Source organism: Jatropha curcas, chromosome 11 (assembly GCF_041381405.1).
Source record: "Jatropha curcas cultivar XTBG-Jc1 chromosome 11, XTBG_Jcur_1.0, whole genome shotgun sequence".
Classification (NCBI taxonomy): domain Eukaryota; kingdom Viridiplantae; phylum Streptophyta; class Magnoliopsida; order Malpighiales; family Euphorbiaceae; genus Jatropha; species Jatropha curcas.
The window spans coordinates 24,703,111-24,727,694 of NC_143161.1; the positions used below are offsets into that span (position 1 = coordinate 24,703,111).

At 30.7% G+C, this 24,584-nt stretch overlaps 1 protein-coding gene and 1 long non-coding RNA gene across 2 annotated transcripts; both read left to right on the top strand.

Moving 5' to 3' along the window:
* The first annotated feature begins 3,309 nt into the window (after positions 1 to 3,309).
* On the top strand, positions 3,310 to 4,636 carry LOC119371134 (uncharacterized). Its single transcript, XR_016318896.1, has 2 exons — positions 3,310 to 3,405; positions 4,403 to 4,636. It is a non-coding gene; the product is annotated as an uncharacterized LOC119371134 (long non-coding RNA).
* Positions 4,637 to 17,112: 12,476 nt separating this feature from the next.
* LOC105636435 (uncharacterized) lies at positions 17,113 to 22,807 on the top strand. Its single transcript, XM_012219710.4, has 15 exons — positions 17,113 to 17,304; positions 17,388 to 17,471; positions 17,553 to 17,626; positions 17,720 to 17,753; positions 17,952 to 18,010; positions 18,252 to 18,366; positions 18,468 to 18,505; positions 18,886 to 18,983; positions 19,206 to 19,261; positions 20,003 to 20,270; positions 20,434 to 20,549; positions 20,720 to 20,782; positions 21,135 to 21,200; positions 22,023 to 22,097; positions 22,472 to 22,807. The coding sequence occupies exons 1-15, from the start codon at positions 17,161 to 17,163 to the stop codon at positions 22,532 to 22,534; spliced, it is 1,353 nt and encodes a 450-aa protein (XP_012075100.1). The 5' UTR covers positions 17,113 to 17,160; the 3' UTR covers positions 22,535 to 22,807.
* Positions 22,808 to 24,584: the final 1,777 nt, after the last annotated feature.

A 24,584-nucleotide genomic window follows, 5' to 3' on the forward strand; every position in this document is an offset into this window, starting at 1 on the left:
GAGTCGCGCCCACCTCCAGCCCGATCGGACCTCCTCGCGCGCCACCTTGCTGCAGCTCGACGCTGCAGTCTCTCCGCCAGCTCCTCTGTCAGATCGCGCCGCTACACTGGTTCTCTTCTGCCTTCGATCGTGTGACATCCTACCGAGTCGAGTCTTAGCATAGAGTTGAGTAGTCGAGTTGAGTCGAGTTGAACCAAACCCGGTTGGGGTAGAATGAGATTATAAGTGGACTTATTTGAGTGAGAGAAAAAGATAAAGCATGTGGGTGAGGATTGATTTGTATTAAAAGATTGAGCTTGGGTCTTTAGTAGTAACCTGTTAATAATTGAGGTACCATTTAGGAAGTTTTCCATAAAATCCTTTGATTTTTGATGGCCTACCCGTAATACACATTTTCACTTTCCCATTTTCATGTTTATCTTCATCTTCTTCCTTTCCTCTTCCACCTTCTTTTCAATTTTCATGGTAGTTAAGCCTTAACTTCAATTTTTCTTCTATCCAAGTAAGTAAACCTTTTTGAAGTTCATAATTGAATCATTTGGTGCTATTATTTTAGAATTCATAAGAATTCTTATTTATAGGTGAAGGGAGTTCTAAGAGTGTAGAGAAAAGAAGCTAAAGAGGAGCTCAAGCTTTTGGAGTAAAGGTTTGATATCTCTTGTTATTTCCATTTTCTTTGTATGAGATTTGTGTGGTGTGTTGCTATTGAGACAATCTTGCTTTATGTTGAGTGGGAGGACTGGTAATGGTGAGAAAACAGGGGAAAACAGGGGAAGTATTGAATAAATGAAGTAAAGAGTGAGTTATGTTGAAACAGGTTTTGCTGGAAATTTTACCAGTAACTTCATCTTGCTTTTGACCCCATTTATTGATGGAATTAGGAAGTGTCATAGAAGAGTTATTTGTTCCTCTATGTGTTAGCTTTACATGGGTTTTTGAATCATCCAAATTGGAGTTGTATATTGAGAGATATGACCAAAAGAGTACAGACAGTGCAGGCTGGAAGCGCGCGCGAATTGCATGATGAGTTCGCGTTGCCTTCTCGCGCTCGCGAATTTGAACTACGCGCTCGCGACTTTCACCTGAAACTCTCTGACTCTCATTTAGCACATCTCGCGCTCGCGACTGTGAAGTGCGCGCTCGCGTACTTGGCCCTTGGCCTGTAAGCGCTCGCGACCTTCATCGCGCGCTCGCGAGTTTGGCCTGGGAACTCACTGTTTCTCATTTGGCACTTCTCGCGCTCGCGACTTTGAAGTACGCGGTCGCGACTTGTGCCCGATAACTCACTGTCTCTCATCTAGTGCATTACGCGCTCGCGACCTTGCAAGGCGCGCTCGCGACTTGTGTTTTCATGCATTTTTGGACTTCTTTTTCAATGCAATTGTATTCCTTTGCTTCACTTATATTCCTCCAATCATTTTAACATCAAATACAACATTAGAACATGTATCAAAACAACATGCAAGCATGCAAATGATGTGAAATCAAATATACATTATGAATTATGAAGTTATGAAGTATTCATGTGATGTTGTGTTATATTATTGACATACCAACATTATGCTCCATTGAGGTTAGGTAGAAACCATGTAGATAAGGCTATGTCGCGACATAGGATAGCAGATCTGCACCTCATACAGTTGGATACTCCGGCTACAGGCCGTTGAGTGGATATGATTATATGGGCCATAGCAGCCAAGCATACAGTATTCATCCAGTTTCATACAGTTTTTCTTATCACTTCGGTTTCACTATAACCTTATGGAGCCATACAGATATCTACATTTCATGAATTATACAGTATTATAAACGGTACAAAGGATAATCAAGGTATCATGAAAGTATCATGATGTGTGTGCTTATATGTGCCATATGTGTTTACATGGTTCTTTCTACACATGTATGTGTTTCTTTGTTTCTTTATCTGTTGAGATATCCACTGAGCTTTATTTGCTCAACGAGTTACCTGTTTAACTCGCAGGTTTTGAGATTGGACAGTAGAGAGTCAGCTTGCAACTGCTGCAGTTCATCTGTAGAAGACTCAGTCTTCAGGGTAGCTACTCATACGGATGTGTATTTTTGTTTATCCTTTTTATGGCATGTACAGGGCACACAGTTGGGCCCATTTCATTTTGTAAACTAGTATCATGTTTTGTAAATATAAAGTACATTATTTTTGTATACAGTATCAGCATGCTATTATATTCAATATACATTATGATTTCAGCATGTCAGACCATACAGTCAACCAGTTTGTAGCGCCTCGGTCCGATTCATTCGGGTTTACGGGTGGACCGGGAAGGGGTGTTACAGATCGAGCAAGGGCAGCACCACCACGAGCTCCACCTCCATCGCGCCTCCTCTCTCGCTCTCTCTGCCATCGCTAGTCGCCGCCGCTTGACGCTGCTCCTCCTGCGCGCGACTTCGGTGAGTGCTGCAGCCAGTTTTGGTCGATCCAGTGAATGCTCTTTCATTTCGTTCCATTGAGATTGGTTGAAGGCCAGTCGATTTGGTTTCGTCACCGATCAAGCAAACTCGGACAATAATATTTTGTTTGGGTATGAATTTATTTTATTAATTGTGGTTAATTAATTTAATTTTAGTAATCTTGGTTAGTTAATTTAATTTTAGTAATATTAGTTAATTAAATTAATTTTATTATTTGAAGTTAATTAATTTAGTTAATTTAATTTATTAATTGAGTAGTTAATTGATTTGTAATATTAGTGTTGATTTAATTAAGGAACCGTGATAATGATATATTAATAGAATTTAAGTGTGGATTAAGGTAGTTTAGATATAATGTTATTGTAAATTATAATTTTGATTGTGCGGTGATGTTGAGATTGAAGGAGGATGAGAAATTTGATTTGATTGTTTGCCCGATGGATGGGCTGTGTGGTTTGATAAATTGTTGATATTTTAACAGGTGGATAGTCCAATTTTTAGGGGAGATGCTGCCGAAATTTCGGTAGAAATTAGATTATTTTTAGGACTTTAATAGATAGTACGAATAAAATTATTATCGTTAGTAATATTATATTATCAATCATATTATTCTTATTAATAATATTATTATTATTAATATTAGTATTCTTATTAGTATTATTATAAAATATTACTTAACCTTTTATTTAAAGTTGATAAATTATAATAAATATATAAATTAGAAAACCATATATATATATATATATAGAGAGAGAGAGAGAGTTTAATTTAAAAAGTGAATTAAATGACTGGAAACCAAAACTAATAAACGAATGTGAAATATAATTTTCTGAATTAGAATTCTTATTTAGAATTTTCTTGTTTATTTTAGAGGATTATAAAAATTCAAAAATGCGAGGACAAAGGCTGGAAGCATGTGGCCAGAAAGGCAGTCCTTTTAGAGGACAATAAAGAACTGTGAGTAGTGTTAGATAACTAGTATCATCCGCCTGCATTCATGCATTCACGACTAAATGTTATCATGCATTATTTTGTTGAATTGCCATATCGTGCTGCACTATTTGTTGATATTAAAAATTGGTTGATTATCTGTGATGTGATATTGTTGTGCCTTGTTTGTGTAGAATTGGGATGAAGTGGGTCACCATGGGTTTGTGATACTGTTACTGTTATATGGATCCTGATTCTGATTTCTGTTAGCCGGGTAAATGGGAGATCGGCGCCCCCGTGTGCACCTACTGTTCTGATCTGTATGATATGGAAAACCACGGGTTGGTCTCTTAGGGCGCACCTAATAATCTAGATCTGATTGCAGCCCGCAGGGTGGCCTCCTGTTGTGAGCGCTTGAAGATCTAGATTTGATGGAGACAACCGGGTTGCCTCCTGTTGGTATATATATATATATATATATATATATATATATATATATATATATATATATAAAGAGATTATACTGAAATCACAGGTTGGCTTCTTTATTGGGGGCACCTGATAATCTAGATTTGATCGCAGCCCGCAGGGTGGCCTCCTGTTGTGAGCGCCTGATGATCTAGATTTGATGGAGACGACCGGGTTGCCTCCTGTTGATAAAAAAAAAAAAAAAAGAGAGAGACTGGAAAAATAATGAGAGGACTAGTTGTGTGAGGATTAAACCGGTCGGCCAGAATGGGGGATTGGCTCCCTGGTGCACATGTGAGAGGATGGGCCATGTGGGAGGACGGCTCATCGGGTTTCGGTGACTCCACTGACTAATTTCCACGTGATGTGATTATATGAAGGTGATAATATTTGTGATTGCTGTTGTATTGCCATTTGTGTGCCAAACTGCATGATCACATAATTTAACGGGTGACCACATAAAATTATTTTAGCATTTGTATGATTGTGTGGGGTGAGAGGGTTATCTAATTCTACTCACTGAGTTTAATACTCACCCCCCTCCAACCCTCCCCAGGTAATAGATGGAAAGAAGAATCGTAGAGACTAATTGATTGAACGAGATATGGATCGATAGGAGTAATAATCATTGTATTAAATATGTAAATGCAAAGAATAGTGAATTATGGAGTAGAGTTCCGCAATTGTATTTCAACTGAGTTGTAAATGAATAAATAAAGTATAGACATTTATTATTTGGATATATTTGTGAAATAAATTATTGGGCCTGAATCCACAATTATGAATAGCATATGAGTTTTAAATAATTTAGGCTTACTACGGGCTTCGGGGGCCTTAAGCCTATTCAGGTCCTAGTGCCAGTCCGGCCCACGGAAATGGGTCGTGACATTAATAATCAAAATTAGTTTGGTTAAATGATTCAATTAACCAATTATTTTGGTTAAGTTCGGTTAAATAAAAAAAAATTCGGTTAAAAAATTTAGTCAAATTAACCGAATTGGCCGAATACTCACCCCTGGTACGACAATGTAAAAATAAATAAATAAATAAAATAAGAGGAATAAAAATTTTTTTTGATGCATGCTAAAACATAACCTGTCCTGAATGCCAGGCAAATAAGGACTGGACTGCCCTTGAAATGATCAGAAAAAGAAAAGGCAATGGTCTTAATCAATGTCCACGGTTAGTATTCAAATTGTACTTCTAGAGTTTTTATTAGCTTAGATTTGATGGGTTGAGTCTTCATATAAAGCTCATGAATCCAATTAAAAAATACGAGTAAAATTTATATAGAATTTTTCATGATAAATTTAAATTAAAAAATTAAATAATAACATGTTTAAAATAAATGAATTTTTCACAAAATTTTATAAAATTCATTTGGAAATCCAAAATTTTCTGTTTGGAATGAACAAAAAAAATATAGATTTGAATTGTTCCAATGGAATTCTATGAAATTCCAAATGAATTTCACAAAATTCAACAGTTGAAATTTTAATTGATAAAATTACCCTCCACTATAAATTTTATTATTTTTACTCTTTTTTTCCCTTTGTTTATTTTTTTTTTTAATTCCTACTAACTTTTTTTTGTTTTTTGAAATTTGGTAATAACTAACTTTATATGGTTTACTTTTTTTATCCTTTTAGTTTTTTTTTCAAATTCCTATTAACTTTTTTTTTTAAATCTGGTAATAACTAACTTTATATTTTTACTTTTTTTTTTTCCTTTTGTTTTGGAATTCCTATTAATGTTTTTTTTTTTAATCTGTTAATAACTAACTTTTTTTTTCTTTTTTTGAAAAATTCATTTTTTTTTCCTTTTTTTGGAAATCTGATAATAATTATTTACTTTTTTCCTTTTTATTTTTTTTGAAAATTTCAAACTATTAATAATATTAGTTTTTTTTTAAATCTTATAATAATATTATTGCGAAACAATAAAAACTGACTATCAACAGTTGTTTCCAAATGCAATTGAAAATAGTAATAACCCTTTTAATTACTTAAATCAATAAGATTTTTAACAATTAAAATAATTATTATGATAAATGTTAATACTTATATAATTAATTAATTAATAAAAAGAACAAGTTATTTTATTGTATATAATAAATTGGTGTTTGTTATTTATTTTTATTAATTATTATGTCAAGAGTATTATAAGAAGTAAAGACACATGAATTTTCATTTAAGAATTTATTCCAAATATAATTTTGTAGAATTCAATTGACATTTTTATTTTAAATTATGACATATCAAACATGAGAACTTCATTTATAAATGAATTCTATATTAATGATTCATTTGTTCCAAACATGATGTAAGTTACTAAAATTTTAATATGTATTAGGTTAGATTTGATGAGTTGGGTCTTCTTATAAAGCTCATGAATTTAATTATAAAAACCGAGCAAAATTTAATTTTATTTTCATAATAAGTTTAAATTAAAAAATTAAATCAGTTATAAATTTATTCTAAAAATTAAAATATTTTTTGAAAAGTTAATATATATATCGTTGGTATGTTTTATAAAGAAAGTGTAAATTTTAATTATTATTATGCAAAAAAAAATTTTAAGTAAACATATTTATGCAAAAAATTGAAATGAAAAATAAAAATATTTTTAAGCAATGTTTTTATTTATGTCTCTTTAAAATAGTAATATAGAACAATATGCAATTTTATTATTAAATACTTTGTCAATATGATTAAATCCTTCAAATTATGCTGATAACAATGTTTTTTTATAAGTATTTCATATTTAAGTCACATGTGCAAAAATATAAAAATTTTCAAGTATGTTTCTATATTCAGTTGGTGAAATTTAATTTTAATTTTTTCATATATATATATGTATGTATAAACAGGTTTATAAAATTACTCATGGGCAGTTCATGAAGTTAAATAAATGGAATTTTAATTATCGACTTATTTATTAAAAAAAATTTAAAAAATAAGTTAGAAAGTTGTGATGCACAGACACGCGAGAGACTTGACATTTCCACGTTTCAGAAATAGAAAAATCTGGGAATAGCTCGGAAACGTATCGGGTCCGTTTCCATAAATACTGCAAGTCAGACACTCATTTCCTCTCTCTGGAAACATTTCTTGTATTAAAGAAAAAAATCAAATTTCAAATCAAAATCAAATTTAAATGGTTTGCAAATCCTATTTGAAAAAGGACGAATAATCCTTCTTTTAATTTCAATATTCAAACTTCAAATTTAATAAAATTTCATTATCTTTTTTAATTTTGACATTTGAATATTTTGTTTTCTTTGTTCTTTATTGAGTATGAAACTTATAAACTTTTTTTTCTCTCTTTTAGATATAATTTATAATGATTTATTTTTAGTTATAGTTAGAAAACTTTATCTGTGGTTGATTATCCTTTAAAATTATAATATATTCTTTTTAAATTATTTTTATATTTATTCCTATATTTTTAAATTTTATAAATAAATCTCTATATTTTTATTTCCGCATTTTTCCATATTTCTATTTCTTATATTTTTAAAATCTCATTTTCTATTTCCATCTCCGCATTTTCCTATTTTCCGGTTTCTGTGTCCGTGCATCACAGTAAGAAAGAGTCGTTAGTTTTTTTGAACTAAATCCTTTTTTAGTAAGCCTTGCTCTCAGCACTTGCATTTGGACTTATTTGCAGTCTGCTTCCTACACTGCACGCCACGGCTTTCCGTCTGGAGAAGATGTGAAAGGACAAATCTGCCACCCATCAATACTGCTGCTCGCTGACACCTCTGTCAGCGAGGTGTCAATCATAAAGCAATAGATTGCAAAATGATTTGCTTCGTTCCTCATTTTTCTCTCTCCTCTTCTCATTGGCTATCACACTGACCAATTTGTCTTTTGACCATTTTCCCTTACAGTGACATGTCAACTTCACTTTCTCTTTCTCTTTGACACGTATCAAACATTTTCTCATCTCACTCAGCTCATATCATTATGCGCCGCTGCGTTTGTTCACTTAACAGATTAATTTATTCTCTCCTAATGATAATAATGAAACAAAAGAGAATAATGATACCATCTAAACCCCGCGAGAATCTCGCCTTGCAGGGATGCTATGTTAATGGGCCGCATTGCAAGGTTCTGATACAATCCTCTCCTTTTTTGTTGTTTTCCTTCACTATTTGTTTTTTTAATATGTTTATTTAGATGTATGATAAATCGAAATAGCACGAAAAACTATACAATCGAGGTAGTCTTCATCAAATTAATGAAAATTCTCATGATCGAAGAGATTTAAATTCGAAATCTGTTACTCTTTATATTAATAAAAAAACTAATCAGATTGTACTTAGTTAACTTCATCTTTTATTTTTTATTTTAACTAAAAACAATAATTCACACGATACTAATTTAGAAGGTCTAAAATTAAATGTTCATTTTGTTTAGTTTGTTTTTTTTAAAGGTAAATTTCAATATTTGCAACTATTGATTGTATAGTATTTTGGTAAGTACTAACCTATTTGTATTTCTTGGTTGATGACGGGTAAGGAAATAGGTGTAGGGTTCTAGAGCTTACATAATTCTTTGCATTTGGCCGTGAATAGGGTGGAAACAGGGTGGATATCCATGAATTTTGAGTTATCCATATTCATATCTAGTTAGAATTTTAATATTTATATCCAATAACTGTTTAACCCGTATTTGAATCCGTTTAAAATTTTAATATCTAAACCTATCTCAAAACCATTTAAAATATTCCCTTAAACAGGTAGAGTATACGCAAATTTTAAATTATTTAAAGTCGAATTTATTAAAAGCACGTGAGTATATATTGTATTCCATTCATATTTCCATTCAGAAATAGATTGGAGCATGACGGATACCTTTAAATACTCGTCCCACTTCTGTACCTAACCATAAAATGGAAAAATAGTTTCATAGAACACATCATAGTAGACAAAGATTTGATAGATTTTCAAATTTTAGACATTAAATCCTTTTGACAATAAGGATAAACAACAGAAAAGCAAGTAGTTTCCTGCGCACGAAATTTATTCATTTATTTTAGGAAAAAACAAAAGATAAAATTTTGTACATGCTCTTTACAAAAAAGAGGGAAGTGAAAGCTTTTTTTTTTGAAGGAAGTGAAAGCATAGTTGATCAAGTATTTCATTGTCAAGACAAATTTCTTTTCAAAATGTAACGGGTAAACCTATTTGAAATCTCAAAACTCTAAGCAATTTCAAGAAGATGCCTATATTTATGTTCAATTATCCTATTTTGTTGAGGCATAGAGACACAAGCAAATTGGCTAAGGATCCCATTTTTATCGACAAAATTGTTAGAATTTATGATGGGTAAATCCAGTCATTTGTTTCACATGACAACCAAATTGTACATGTACCATGGCAATGTGTTTATGCTGGTCCATTTAAAGAAGCAAACAAACAAGGCCCAAGAAGGAAATAATGAATAAAAAGGACCACTTGGGTCTAAAAGCCCATACTTATAGATCGTTTACAAATTGTACATAATATATAGAAATGCGATAATTATATCTTCCGTATCTGCACTTTCATTTTCTTTTTTTTTTATTTTGATATCTCAAAAAAAAAATTCAAAACGATTGAGCGCTTTAATTTGTAAAATTTTACAATTTGATATTTTCGGATCGCGTGATAAATCGAAAAATAATTCTACATATATGGGAGTCGGTTTTTATTACATAACAGCTTATTTGGTGAGAAAGAATTGAAGTTCATGTCAGATAAGCCTTAATGACTAGAATTATTGGGAATCACCATTATGACCTCCATTTAATGCTTTCTAACAACAACTTTCTTTTTTTTTCTTCTCTTAACTCTACTCCTACGAAAACCCTCGCTATAAAAATTCCTACAACCAAAAAATCCAACTTCTCTATTGTCGCATTGCTTCCAAATGCTAAAGACCGAGATGCGTAAGGGAACAGGCTCCATCTTCAAGTCCTACGCCCAACACCGGGAAGGCCCTGTTCGATTACGCTCTCTCAATTATTGGAGAGCTAAATGGTTACCTAAAGAAAGTCATTACTGAGATTATTCATGACCTTGGTTGCGACACGCCACTCGCCAGCGTCACTTTTCGCCATTCATTTCGCTACAAGCACTAGAAGGAGCTCTTCGTTGCTGTTGAAAAAATGTATACTGGTCAGTTTTTGTACAATGGAAAGAAGGGTAATTTGATGGTGGGAAATGTTTTGCTATTGAGATATATTTCAAAAGGAAATGTTTTGACAAGTCATATTTCATCCCAACATAAGAATTTTTTATTCTTTTTAAATTAATTATTTAACATAAAAATGATTTCTTGAATTCTTTAAATTATTAGATGAAAGATAATATTAAATTAATTAGCATAAATTACAGAGCCTTACAAAAAAAAAAAAAAAAAGATATCATTGAATTATATTCATAAAAGTGAAATGTTCCATTTCACCAAGGCTTACTTGGCAAATATTCCAGCTCCTTCTCGCCAAGTAAGATGTTATGTGATAAAAATTGGGCCCCATATGTGCAGAATTATTTTTTTCAATTTGCCGGAGATACCAAATTGTAAAATTTTATAATTAAAATATTTAATCGTTGTTATTTTCCATTGAGATATCAAAATAGAAAAAGGTAAAAGTTCAGAGTCTAAAAATATAATTATCCATTATAGAAATTGCAAAAATCATATAGCTGATGTAGGATTATATATATATATATATTCTAAAATATTAACTTTATTGAGGTGCACTCCTCAAACTCCTATAAATAGGGGTGACACAGTTGTAAACGACATGAAATCCAAGATATGCAAGCTTGAACGCACTAGCATTTACTCTATCTCTTACCTCTTTCTTTCTCTTCTCTCCATCCTCTTTCTTTTTCTTTTTTTTTTTTTAAACTCTCAATTTTTCTAACTTCTCCCAGTTCTTTTCCCCTCATATTTTTGTCTCTCTTCCCTTTCTTTCCGGATTAATAGGCCCACAACCGTTAAGCGAACCTACTTCCGAATGAATAAATTCAATAATCAAAAATAAAAAGTTTGTACACTTTCTCTATTGCTTTCTCCACCATTTGATGATTATTTAGCTCCATTAATGAACAGGCCCTGCTATGAGAATTAGCATGAGGAGGCATAACCAATGAGTGAGTTTCTAGTCCTCTATAATCTATTTCATAAATTTTTGAATCTGCAAGTTTCATTCTCCCTACACCAAAAATATTAAATAAAAAATTAATTATTAATTATGCATTCTGATATTTATAATCATAATTAATAAAATCAAATACATGTTCATTTTTCAAGAACTATGGAATTGCCGATTAGAATTCTATAAAGAAAAAAAAGAGAACATACATAAAACCTCTTGAAACGCAAGGAAGGAAAAAAAAAAAAAAAAAAAAAAAAGGAGAAATAAGTGAAAGAACGAGGTGATGCTACACTTGAGCTCCATGCTATACCACACCCTATTAAATTCCTTTTTTCATCCCAACACATGAATGAACTTGCAAATAAATTTATGCATTCCATATATATATATATATATATATATATATATGGAATATACTTTTCATTTAAAAAAGATTGAATTAATATAAAGATAAATGTTATTACCTTTTTCCTTACTTTTTATATTTTGATTTGCCAACTTAATTAATTTTTTTCAATTTAATATTTAACATATAATAACAAAATTTTATCTAATCATCCAACCTAATCGTGCTAGAAACATAACTTTTGAATTTATTAAATTTAAATTTTTTTAAAAAAAATATTTGCATTCAAGCTTTTCGTTTTATTTATTCTTCCTTTTTTATTTTTTTTTCCTAATGTTTACTGATTTAAATTTAGTAGTGCAACTTTCATCTAATTGAAATTATATCAAAAACTTTTATGCACGTATTTTGATCCCCTCCTACCATGACTACTTTTATGGAGGAATTGTTATTTAGGTAATAATGACAAAGGATTTACAGTGATGTAATGACATTGAGAAAGATTTCTATTATGTTTTTGCAATTGGTTATAAATGTTTTTGATTCTATTCCAATATTTGACATATAAATGCTTATTTTTTTAATTTTATATTTAAAATTTAAATTTAAATTCACAAGCTCTCCAAAAAAAAAAAAAACATACAAAACATATTTTGATCTCTAAAAATTCAAAACTTTTTTAAAAATCTCAAATAATTTGGTTTCCGAACATTCAAATACTCAGTATTAAATATTATTGTTAATTAAAACTTTATTTAAAATATTTTAACTATTTTTAATTCACAAATCAAAAAATTTTTGAAAATGATAACATAATTCATAATAATATTTATTTAAAAAACATGTGTGAAGTGTAGAATAACTATTAGTTTAATATATGGACCAATATCCCAGAAAATTTCCAGCACATCTACGAGTATATATGAGTTGAATCTTTGGCAATTTAGGTATGGGCTATGGGCAAACAATTCGTTGATTATGTATGAGAAGGAAGAGCTATTCCAAATTAATAGGATAGATGACAAATAATGAACTTGTGAATTATGATGGTAGAGAGTTAAATATAACAACGTGTACAATTAAAATACATATAGCTAGATTTTCAAGTTTCAGTTGGATTTGGTTAGATGATTAGATTAAATTGGATTTAAAAAATTATTTCTTCCGTTTCATTTATTTAGACAAAAGTTGATTTGCACGGGATTTGAGGAAAGAAAATTTTTTCCAAATTTACCCTCAACATTGCATTTATTACACCATTATTCATTTAAAGTCAATTATGTCAAGCTCTCTTATTCCAATAAAGTCAATTAATAACCAAAACTCAAAACTAACAGTTGAAGATTCAAAAATATGAGATAAGACATGATTAAAGCAAATCTTGTAGAGAACATACATTGCATCTACGGACGTTTATTATGTATTTATTTCAATCTTCTTTAGTGTATATGCACTTTATATTAAGTTGCACGGATTTTGTATTTTCTGGATTTACATAGATGAGTAAAAGGTGTGCACCAACTTTTTGAATGAGCACTCGTTATACATGTTTGTAGTTAAGTTCAATACATACACAATCAAACTTAATCTTTTTTTACACGCATATATTTATTATTTTCTTTTTTAGGCCTCATTGTTTGAAAAACCGAAGAGAATATAAAAATATTTCCTGCAAAATGTGATAATTTTAAAAACAAAAAATAACGGAGAAACATTGTTATTACAATTGATAAACGGAAAATAAACACACAAAAATACAATTTTAATATAACAAAACGTGGGTATTTAAAGCATTCCAAACTAAACTAAAATACATTCTACAACAAAATGAGCACTCAACGGACTGGTGTATTCAAGTTGGGGAGGCGAATTTTGGGTAGGTATGAGTTTGGAGAGGTATGATTTTCAATTTCTGAATGTGAGTTAAAACTAAAAATCATTGATTTACGGTTTGGAATGGGCAATGTTGTCACGTCCGACTCCAACCACTAAAGGAATTGTCCGCTTTAGATTAAGGCAATTACATCCCATATTGGATTGATAAGATCCGCACGGTTTTGTCCCGCAGGTGAAATAGGAAACTTCCTAGGAGATCACCCATCCTAAGATTTTCGTTAAGCGAGCACGCTTAACCTTGGAGTTCTTTCAACTCTCCAAGCCATACCACCAAAAGGTACCTCTGATGATTAGTTTCCTTCTTTTTAGTATATAATTCGATTCATTTATGTGTCCCGCATTCCACTACTCATAGTTGGCATGCCATCCTAGAAACTAGCCGGGAGCTTTGCTCTATCCACCCTCTTAGGATCGCTTTGCCGAGTCTGGATGTTACAGGCTCATCAGCTTCCGCGTGGTTCGTCCTCGAACTATACTTCTACTGGAGGGAGTCCGGCTCTGATACCAATTGTCACGCCCGACTCCAACCACCCGAGAAATTGTCTACTTTAGATGAAACCAATTCCATCCTATACTAGATTGGAAAGATCTGCACGATTTTGTCTTGCAGGTGAAATAGAAAACTTTCTAGGAGGTTACCATTTTATGATTTTTGTTAAGCAAGCACACTTTACTCTGGAATTCTTCCAACTCTTCAAGCCATTCCACCAAAAGGCGCTTCTGATGATTAGTTTCTCTCTTTTTGGTATATAATTCGATTCATTCCTGTGTCTTGCATTCCATTACCCATAGCTAACCTGCCATTCTAGAAGCTAGCTAAAAGCTTTGCTTTACCCGCCCTTTTAGGATCGCTTTGTCGGGTCGGGATATCATAAATGTCTTCTAAGTTGTGAGCTGTCATTTGAAGAGAATTATAAGAATGATGCAGAGAACTAAAATTGCATTCATAAATTGATTTTTCATGCATTTTTAATTAAAGTGGAGAGAGAGGGATAAAATAATTACATTAAAAACATAGCCTCATTAAATGGATTTCTGTATTTTGTCTATCACTATCTTGATATTTTCAAATATTGAAAGCTAGAGGTGTAAATGAGCCGAACTCGAACCTGCCAAGCTCGAAGCTCGGCTCGAAACTCAACGAGCCTGAGAACAGAAGGTACATTTAGCAACTTTTCGAGTTGATTTATTTACAAAAAATGAAGGTACAAAGTCAATATATATGCTTAAATTTGCTAGAACAACTCAAGGGCATGAAAACTCAATGAGCCTTGAAACTTTTTCTTTGTTTCAGCTTATATATATATATATATATGTGTGTGTGTGTGTGTGTGTGCGCGCGCGCGCGCGGGGGGTTGATTTAAAGCATCCAATATAATGATTTTCCAAATTTAAATATTTAATATATACAATTTTGTAAGTTTAAGTGTTCAATAAATCAAAATAAAAATTTAGATATGACAAGATTTTTCATAAAAAATAAAGAGCTATATATGCTTTCACCTAATCTTTTTGAAATAAGACTTGCCTCTAAACCTAATTATTTGTGGTAAAAAAATTTGTATCCTTTTCTAAGTGAAATTTACACTCTCGTTTATTAAAAATATTTTTGTTCGGTTGATTTTTTAGTATTAATGTATAAAATAGGAATAAATAAGTCATGTCATATTATTTTTATTTATTTTTTGGATAATACTTGCCCATGCCAATATATTCACCCATAAATCAAGCTACTAATTATTTACCATTTAAAAATGTATTACTTTTTTTCCTATTTTTTTCCCTTTCTTTCTAGTGAAAAATATAATATTATTGCACACCCAATTATCATTATTTGATTGGTTTGGTAAAGAGATGGTTTCACGTAGGGATAGAAGATAGAAGCGAGACAAATATTTTAGGTTAGCCGGTTAGCTTCAATCCATTTAATAAATGTATAAATAATTATAAATGAGTTTGAGATGAGTATACATAATGGAATTATTATGTCTATCAGATATGAGTAGAATATAAATATAAATCTTTAGTTACCTACTACCCATTATCTCTATATTAAATGGAATTTGGTTACGAGACCATCGGGTATCCTACATATTTATTAATAAAAGATATATTTTAAATAAAATCCGATTTAGATATTTTAGAATTCGCGAATAACCTACCCATCTAAAGAGTATTTTAAACGGGTTTGAGACGGGTACATACAGTAAATTTTTAAATGAATTCAGATATAAGTATTTAAATGGGTATTTGAACATATTCGGGATGAGCATAGATAGTGAAATTCTAAATGGATTTAGGTACAGATAGTTCAAAATTTAAGAGTACTTGCCTCACTTCTATTCCTAGTCCTATGCACCAAGAATAGATAACTTCTTCCTTCTTTTTCTATTAGGGAGTCCATAAATTTTTCCTAGAACTTTGTTAATTTAACTCTAAGGTATTCTCAACTTTTACTTTGTCTCATTTAAACTTCATTTTATAAAATTAAACTTATTAGATACTTAAATTTATAAAATTATTTTATATTTCAACTTACAAAGTTAGAAAAGTTAAATGTCCATTATATGGCTGAAAAGTATAAAAACTGTTATTTCAAAAATTGTTTTAACCAGACATTAAATTATAATTTTTTATATGAAAAATCAAATACTCTATAAACTATAGTTGTCAATAAAGAAAGGTGTATAATGTGATCAAAATTTATAATTTTAAAGACACAATCATCTACTTAAATGTTAAAGAGGCCATAAGATTAAAGTAAAGCAACAGATTTGGTAAGTAAATTTATGTATTTTGGCTTTTTTTTCTTATTCCTAGACCCATAATATTATTTTAAAGAAATACTTATCTATTGCTATATATGTACCTAGTAATTGAATAAACCAATGATTAATTGCTATTTAAAAAAAATTGTTCCATAAAATAATTATAATTTATTTTTCACTCATATTAAAAGAATATAGTTAATATAACTAAAACATAATTTGTACTTAATTTTTAAAATATATTTACACTAGTATTAAAGAATTAATTTTATTCTATTAACATTAAATAACTTATATCGAATTAGTATTAAAACTAATAAAAATATAATCTTTTGATGCAGAAATAAAAGCTATTAAAGTTGTGAAATTTATAAAAATAGGCAGCGACAATAATAATTTTTATTCTTCCAGGGTTGATTACCATAATTTAAGTTATGAGTTCGATTTCCAAGATTGAGTAAAGATTAATTAGGTTTATCATGGACTCGTTAGAACGGACATGAGTCTAAACACCTGCATGTAAGTATAAAAAAAAAAAATTTATTTAAATGTTATCAATAAATAATAATAATAATATATTTATTGATAGCGATGCACATTAAATCGAATCGAAAAGAATAAAAAAAATCTAAAATATTTTTATTTTAAAAAATAGTAATATGATTTAGACAAGTAAAAAAAGAAAAAACAGATAATTGTTAGAATAAAATGGATTGATACATGACCAAATGACACTTGTCTCTCTGAAGTTATGCATTTACTTTGTATCGCTTTTGAGTTTGTGAGGGATTTATTATAATACTATATTTTTACATTTAAGTAATAATTATATACCTCACCAAATAATGTGTAAAAGTGCAAATTATTTCATTTTGATCAAATGATGTGAAAATATATGGTCGTGATATGTCTCCGTAAATTTAATAGTGTCGTAAGACAAACAACTTAAATTTCACGCCATATATGAATTGTTAATTTAATAAATAATTTTGACCTTTTATATTATTTAAAATATAATAATAATATTTTTTTAACTGTCCTGAGAAGAATCTGAAACTCTAAGCACTATCTTATTTAACATAATAAAAAAAGAAAACAGAAATCTTTATATAAACAATCAACAAAAAAAAGAGAAAAGAGGGAAGAATTGAAATGGCAGCATCAACTTCAACCCTTACAGCTCTAACTCATAACTCTGACACCGCTAAAGAAGATTCTGATCACTCCAACAATCCTTCTTTCCCTGCGGATAATTTCGCTTCCCGCAATGCTTCCTCTAAATACGACTATGTCAAGGTTACTCTTTTACATTTACATTTGCCGGGAACCAAACAGAAACTGATTCTGTATAATCTGTTAATTAATATTTTAATTTTCAGGTAAAGGTGTGGCTTGGCGATCACGCTGATCATTATTACGTTTTCTCCAGATTTTTGCTGAGCAGAATGTTAACTGTCACTAAGGTCTCAATCACAGTTCTCCTAATAATTGTTATTTTTGTTATTTTTCTTTTCCTTTGAGAATTATGACTTGAATGATTTCAGATACCAAATCATGCAGCTATTAGAATTGCTCTTGAACTCAAGAAGCTACTTATAGATAACAGCCTTCTAGATGTGTATGGCATTTTTCTTGATTTATTTTAAGAATAATTTTGTTTATTTATTTAGGATTATCAGATAACAATTAATTTCTCATATTACTTTTGCAGCTCTCAGTCTGATCTTGAAGCTAACCTATTTAAGGTATTACTGTTTCCTTTTATTCCTGAATATCAAAATTCTCAATTGGTTATATCAAAGTTATAGTTGTTATGGGAAGAATTTGAGTTATTTTCCATTTTCTGGTTATAGTTGTTATGGTTCCACTATATCACAAAATGTACCTTTCAGAAAATTGGATTTTTTTCATAAATACTTTTTATAAGATTCTATGTGAAGCAGCATATGGAGCGACAGGGATATGGAGAAGAGTACATTAGACGTTACAAGATGATGACAAGGTGAACAAGCTTTTTGGAAGAACATTTCTTTCTCAGATTTTTTGTTTTTTGTTTTTTTTTGTTTTCCATAGAAGCAGCTGGCGCATTCATCTGGGTTATCAGTTTGTTAGTTTGTTGATAATTGGCTGCTCAGAAGTAGCTCATTCCTTATTGTGATTTTTCTAGAAAAGTTAATATTAAAATTGCTGTTGCTCATTCGATTTTTGAAAAGTAATTTGTTTCCCTCATCATCTCCTTTTAGATTTCACCATCAGAGAGTGCCTTTGGTAATTCTTGTTTGCGGAACTGCTTGTGTTGGGAAATCTACCATTGCTGCCCAACTTGCACAAAGGCTGAATTTGCCTAATGTCTTACAGGTAATCCTTACACCTTGACCTGAATAACTTACAATGTTTGATTGACTAATCCATTTGGGGTTGCACATTGATGCCTTTGACACAGTTTTCTATTGTTACAGACAGATATGGTGTATGAATTGCTACGGACATCAACTGAGTATGTCATGGACCAACAATTGTCTTTCTTTTAGCTAATTCTATGGATTTTTATGTCCAGTACCAGAAGCTAACTGTCTGAAGCACTTAGAGTACAAGTTCAATGTCAAAATAGTGACCGAAGAAATGAATCAATGGAGATGTTTTTTTAACAAAGGATTCTGTTCATAAAAAAGAACCATGACTAAAGAAATACAAAGGACTATATTAGCTGACACTATAGTACTGTCTTTAGTAATCATTTTGTTGCTTATTACCAATATCTCTGAAATGTTGTGATGCATATCCTATTCTTAAAATGATTATTCACATTAGGTAAGGCTTAGCTTTTTGTTTGGAAGGATTGCATTGTAATGTTTATTTTCTTCTTATTTCTTATAGTGCACCATTGACCTCTACTCCTGTTTGGGCACGAGATTTCAGCTCTTCTGAGGAGCTAATTAGTGAATTTTTTAGAGAATGCAGAATTGTTCGTAAAGGTGAGTCTGCTGGGTTATTATTATAGCTTTGAAATTTGCCTTCTCATTTGCAGATATTTATTTCTTATTTTATTTTATTTTCGTTTCAAACATTGTATGCTCCCTACAGATATGATTATCTCACAGCATGTCAGATTTTTTTCAGCTTGTAATAGTCATTGTTATTAGCGTGCTTTGCAAGTTATTGATGTTTGACATGTTAATGTAATGTTTGCTACATAGGTTTGGCTGGTGATTTGAAGAAAGCAATGAAAGATGGAAAGCCAGTCATAATAGAGGTGTGACTGATTTTTCTGTTAAAGTATACAGTAAATTGTATGCTGTACCTAACATCTTTCCACTTGCTTGCAGATATGCATGAGAGAGAGAAAGAGGTGTTTATTCATTTTATGTCTGGATCATATTGATGATATGCATGATGTGGAATAGGAAGTACAGACACATGCATCAGGCCCTTTCATGGCATTTTCTGTCATAGTACAGGGTGCAAATAGATGAGCTTGGACGACAATTTGAGAAGTCATTGTGATATTACTTTAAAATTTTCACATTCTGAAACTTAGCATATCTAGTAATTGTTCAATGACAAATTAATGATCTTATGCCGAAAAATTCCGAAACTGTTAGGGGTTTAGTATGCTACAAATGGTTGGAAGATGTAAGAAGGGAATTTTCTGTTAGAATCTGGTGCAATTGTGTTATTATACCCAAAAGCTGCAATACTTATTAAAAGACACTTGATAATGCTAACATAAACATGGTATTTCAAGAAATATTTTATTACAACCAAAAAGAATCACCATATTGCATATCAAACCAAGAATAGTTAATCATATGTTTGGTATTGTCTATATGCACAATGTCACTGCATCTGCTTTTGGCATGTTACGAGCATTGGAATAATATGTTGTCTATTATACTTGATTGTCTTTATACTATTCTTGGTAAGAACATGACGAGCATGTTATTGTTTCCGCAACACATTTGAATCATCTAGTTATTTCAAACAATAATGGCAGGGTTTACATTTGGACCCAAACATTTATTTAATGGATGAAGAACATAAGTCATCAGCTAATATACCAGAAAAAAGTAAGGAATCAAGTCCTGTATCCTCCACAGATGATGATCCCGCAACAAAGATGGAAGATAATCCTACTAATGCTGGTGAAAGCCACACTGAAAATAGAAAATCTACTCCTGGGAATGTGAATTTGGAAGAAGGGAAATGTGGTGACCAGTGGAATAAGGATCCAGTTTCTCAGGAATATGTTAAAACTGCAGGAGGTAGGTTTTTATAATAAAGTTTACTGTTGCCCCTGGTTTTGGCAATAAGTCAACAATTCTTTCAGTCTTTTCTGAGTACAGGTGTCTGTCATACCAATGTTGAGTGAAAACACAGGGTGCAACTTTTTTGACAGTTCTTATAACTGCTATCTGGGTCATGCAGGTAAAACTGTTAGAGATACTGAGACAGAGAGGGACGCTTCTATTAGGAAAGAAAATTTGGGTCCTGAACCAATAATTATACCCATAGTTCTGAAGATGGCCAAATTCGATCATAAGGTTTGTACTTCTATTCTCGTCAGTCTAAAATTTCTTGAGATCCTGTGACAGTGTTGATGCAAATGCAAGGTAGTAATTCCTTTATCAGAATTATGTTGCCCCTCATTATTCATGTGTTGAAATTTTCATATTAATCTGTTTTTTTCTCAATCTTTTCCTTTCATGTGCAGGCATTACTTGAAGAGTGGATTGTGACTCATACATACAGTGATAAAAGCCCAGTGGCAGTCCAGGTATGGAAGACTACTAAGATTTTATTGTAATTTGTTTATGTGAAGTTGAGCATTACTTCACTCTTTTCTAATGTTTTCATCAGTCTGTATGGTTAATGAACTGTTAAATAGTAATTGCTAAAAGAAAGGAAGTGAAGAATTAAAAGAAGTACAAGAATTGAAAGAAGGCAATAGACTGTGCATGTGTGCTGCATTTGCTGCATTAGGCACAAAATTCCCTTCTTGATTTTATTATTTCCCACTACATCCATGACTTGATTGTTTGCTAATGAAAACTCTGATACATAAATCTTATCTTGTTCTATTTCTTATAAATAATTTGCTGTTGATTATCTGTTATTTTTCCTTTCAGGATAAAGATAGAATAATTACCAATCTCAAAACCATTCGGAACTATCTTTGCTCTTTCAAGTCACAGGTTTGCTTATTAATGTTCGATTCTCCTACTAAATAACATGAAATCAAAATTACATCCCCCTTCTTTAGCCAATTTACAATGATAAATTCCAAACCTCCAACGGATATTCATTTAGCTGAAGAATATATGTTTATAACAAGGGACTTCAATGAACACAGAACTAGTTTTATCAGGTTTGTTTTATACAGTGATTATATTGAATGGATTATAAATTCAAAATCTTGCTAATTTATGGCTTAAAAATTGAAGAATCAGTTGCAATATTTTGCAAAACCACCTTATGAACTTTCTTTAACAATATCATTTTTGAAACATTGCACACATACTAAAATTAGTGAAAGAAAAGAAAATGGTTCAGAAAGAAATAAAAGTCATGCTTAGCATGTTTGCTTGCTAACATAAGCCTTTGATTTTGGCTCCTAGCATTTGAAATGGATGATATAAATTTAAGGCTTATGCATTTGTTACATGGATATATTGTTGGCTTTCCCAGTTGACGATGTACAGTTCAAATCCATGATTACCTAAATTGGGTCAAAATAAGCTGTGTTGTAAAGAAGGCTCATAAGTTCAATCACAATGAATTATACAGTTGTATTTGCTGCCTTTCTTAGTGCATGTTATCCCTACATCCAAATATTATAATTGTAGCTAGTAGTACTTGTATCATGGCAGTGCAGTGTGATCCAAATTTGCTAACTCTTTAATTAGTTGTTTGAAAGAAGTAAAGGTACTTTTTTGATTTTTCCCTTGTGCAATTATTTAATTAGTTTAACATTTTATTTATTCCACTTGTACAATCATCTTGTTATCTTGGAACAGGGTCTGACTGTTGCCAATATATCAGCAACAACATTCACTCAAACGCTTGATTGGCTGCATGGACATATATTGCAGGTAATCTTTCTCTAAAATATTGTTCTTTCTCTTTTATCTCTCCTCTGTCATCTACTAAAATTTTAAAATATTTTTCCCAAGTATGACTTCATGCGATTGTCAAGTGCATCTTTAGTCAATTTAATTCTTTCTTTTTGTTTTCAAAACATCATCTACTAGGGCTGAACTATCTGCCAAAAAGTGGGTTAACTCACTGACTTTCTCATCTTAGGAAGCATTTTTCTTTTATTTTAAATATTTACGAAGATTAAATAAATATGTCATTCGAATGCCTCTAAACATGTTTGCTATCATAGCAAAGGCGGATTTTCATTTTGTTTCATCTTATGCGATTTCTATTTTTATAAGCACTCTCCTTTGCTTTCATTATGCAGTGCATTGAACAAGGCATTTCATCTATGTCCAGTGGAAACATTCCGCAGCCTGCTGAAAATTAGATTTAGATGCAGATGTGAGCATGGGGGCAGCGGCTGGTATGATCTAAACCTCCAGCACTTCATTGCTGGTACAATGGCCAATAAATTTAAATGCATCTCAGTCGAATTTTCAATGTAGTTCAAAAAAAAAAAAAAAAAAAAAAAAAAGAATTTTTAATAAGAGCCAAGAGAAAAGAAAAAGAAATGGGCGATGTAAATGTTGGGTTTTTGATATAGTTGTAAATCTGTTGCTTTTTTAATATTTGTGATTGTATATGGGTTAATTTTACTTTATCGTGCCTAAATTTCAATTTGTAATTTAAAATTAAATTATCCAACTTTGTTTTAGTAGAAAAAAAAAAAAAGAATGGAATCTAGTGACCGGAATAGCACATGGATGAGGTATGACATATTAAAGATTAAGATTTTAAAAACATCAATCTCTTGCCTCCAACTAACTATTCTCGATTCCTCTCTATGCTTTCTTTCTTACTTTTTGTCCATTCTCACTCTCTCTTGCCCTTACAAACCATGACTAGATAATATTGCCGTCAATTTTGGTTGCTTGTGTTTGGGTATGTTGGAAATTCTTTAAGGCAAGGGGGATCGCCAGCATTTGAACCCCACCACATAGCAATTTTAATCATAGCCAAATGGGAAAACTGAATACCATATATGGAGCTTTTGTTTGGAGTTTTGCAGCTGTGTTGCAATAAGTTGACTGCCCGGTGGTGTACCAACACAATTGGAATCGCTGAAGAAACTTATGTTTTTGCTCCATAATATATACAAGTCAAAGGGCGAAATGAAATATTATGTACATATAGTAAAATTTATTATGATATTTTTGATTTTATTGTCTAATGAACAACTTCTTTTCAAAATTTCCTCGACCTGTTTAATGGATTTAAATTGGTTTGTTAGTTTACTTTCAATTCTTTTGTTGCATATTGTTTAGATATAATAGTTTTTACATAAAAAACTATTATATTCGGTCATTGACAGGCAAATTTGCAAGTGCACGAAATCGCTAGAAGTAATAAAGAGTAAGGAAAATATCGTCCCACAAGAAGTGCATACAAGTATCAAAATTGTGTTAACTTACTATTATTTACACGACAATAACGAAAATAATTCTAAGAATTTAAATTAAAAGAAATAAAAGATAATATTAAAAAGAAATCAATCAAGATAATTTGATGAAAAGAAATCAAGGATTAAAAGTTATTAGGGAATTTGATTTCATCTTATTCTATCTAATTTATTCTATTAGTTTGATAATCAATTTTAATTACTTAAAAAGGAGAAACACCCCTAAAGTCCTTAATAAGCTCTCTCGATGTATTATTAGCTATTTTAATTTGATCTAATTATCTATCTTTGAATAGCACAATCAAATATGAATTAAATTATTAAGTTTTATAGTTATTTATGAATTCATAACTTAAGATCGTTGTCTTATAAAAACCCAATAAGTAAAACCATATAACTTTCGCAAGTTATTACTCTTATATAATCTATTATCTTTGTCGTATCAAAAATCCTTCTTCCGATAATAATTAATGGAATAAACCAATTTAAAAGAGAAATTCTGTCTGAAAATATTAAGTTCAATAATAAATTACACCATGAACAAGGAAAAATAAATCAAATATGATAAATTGGAGTTCAAATTAAATTACATCAAATCCCTAATATAAATTTAGTTCGACATAGTAATTAAAATAAACTCAATTAAACTTGTAAATAATTCTATAATCAACATGAATATTGAAAAATAAAACAAGATAAAGAGTTTAGAGGTAAGAACTAGTAAACGAATAGAGTTAACAATTTTCTTGAATCTTTACACAAACTTAAATACTTGAAGTCTTAAAAGAAAGAAAACTATGAAGAGAGTAGAACAAAAGATTTAAGATCCAAGATATATACATAATGAATAATAGATCCCCTATTGTTATAGAGATCTCTTTAAATAGACTTCGTAGGATGTCTTATGGGAAAATCAGCTAACTCATCGAGCAAGAAATATTATTGTAATCAAAAAATGATTTAATCTTGTATTTCTTCT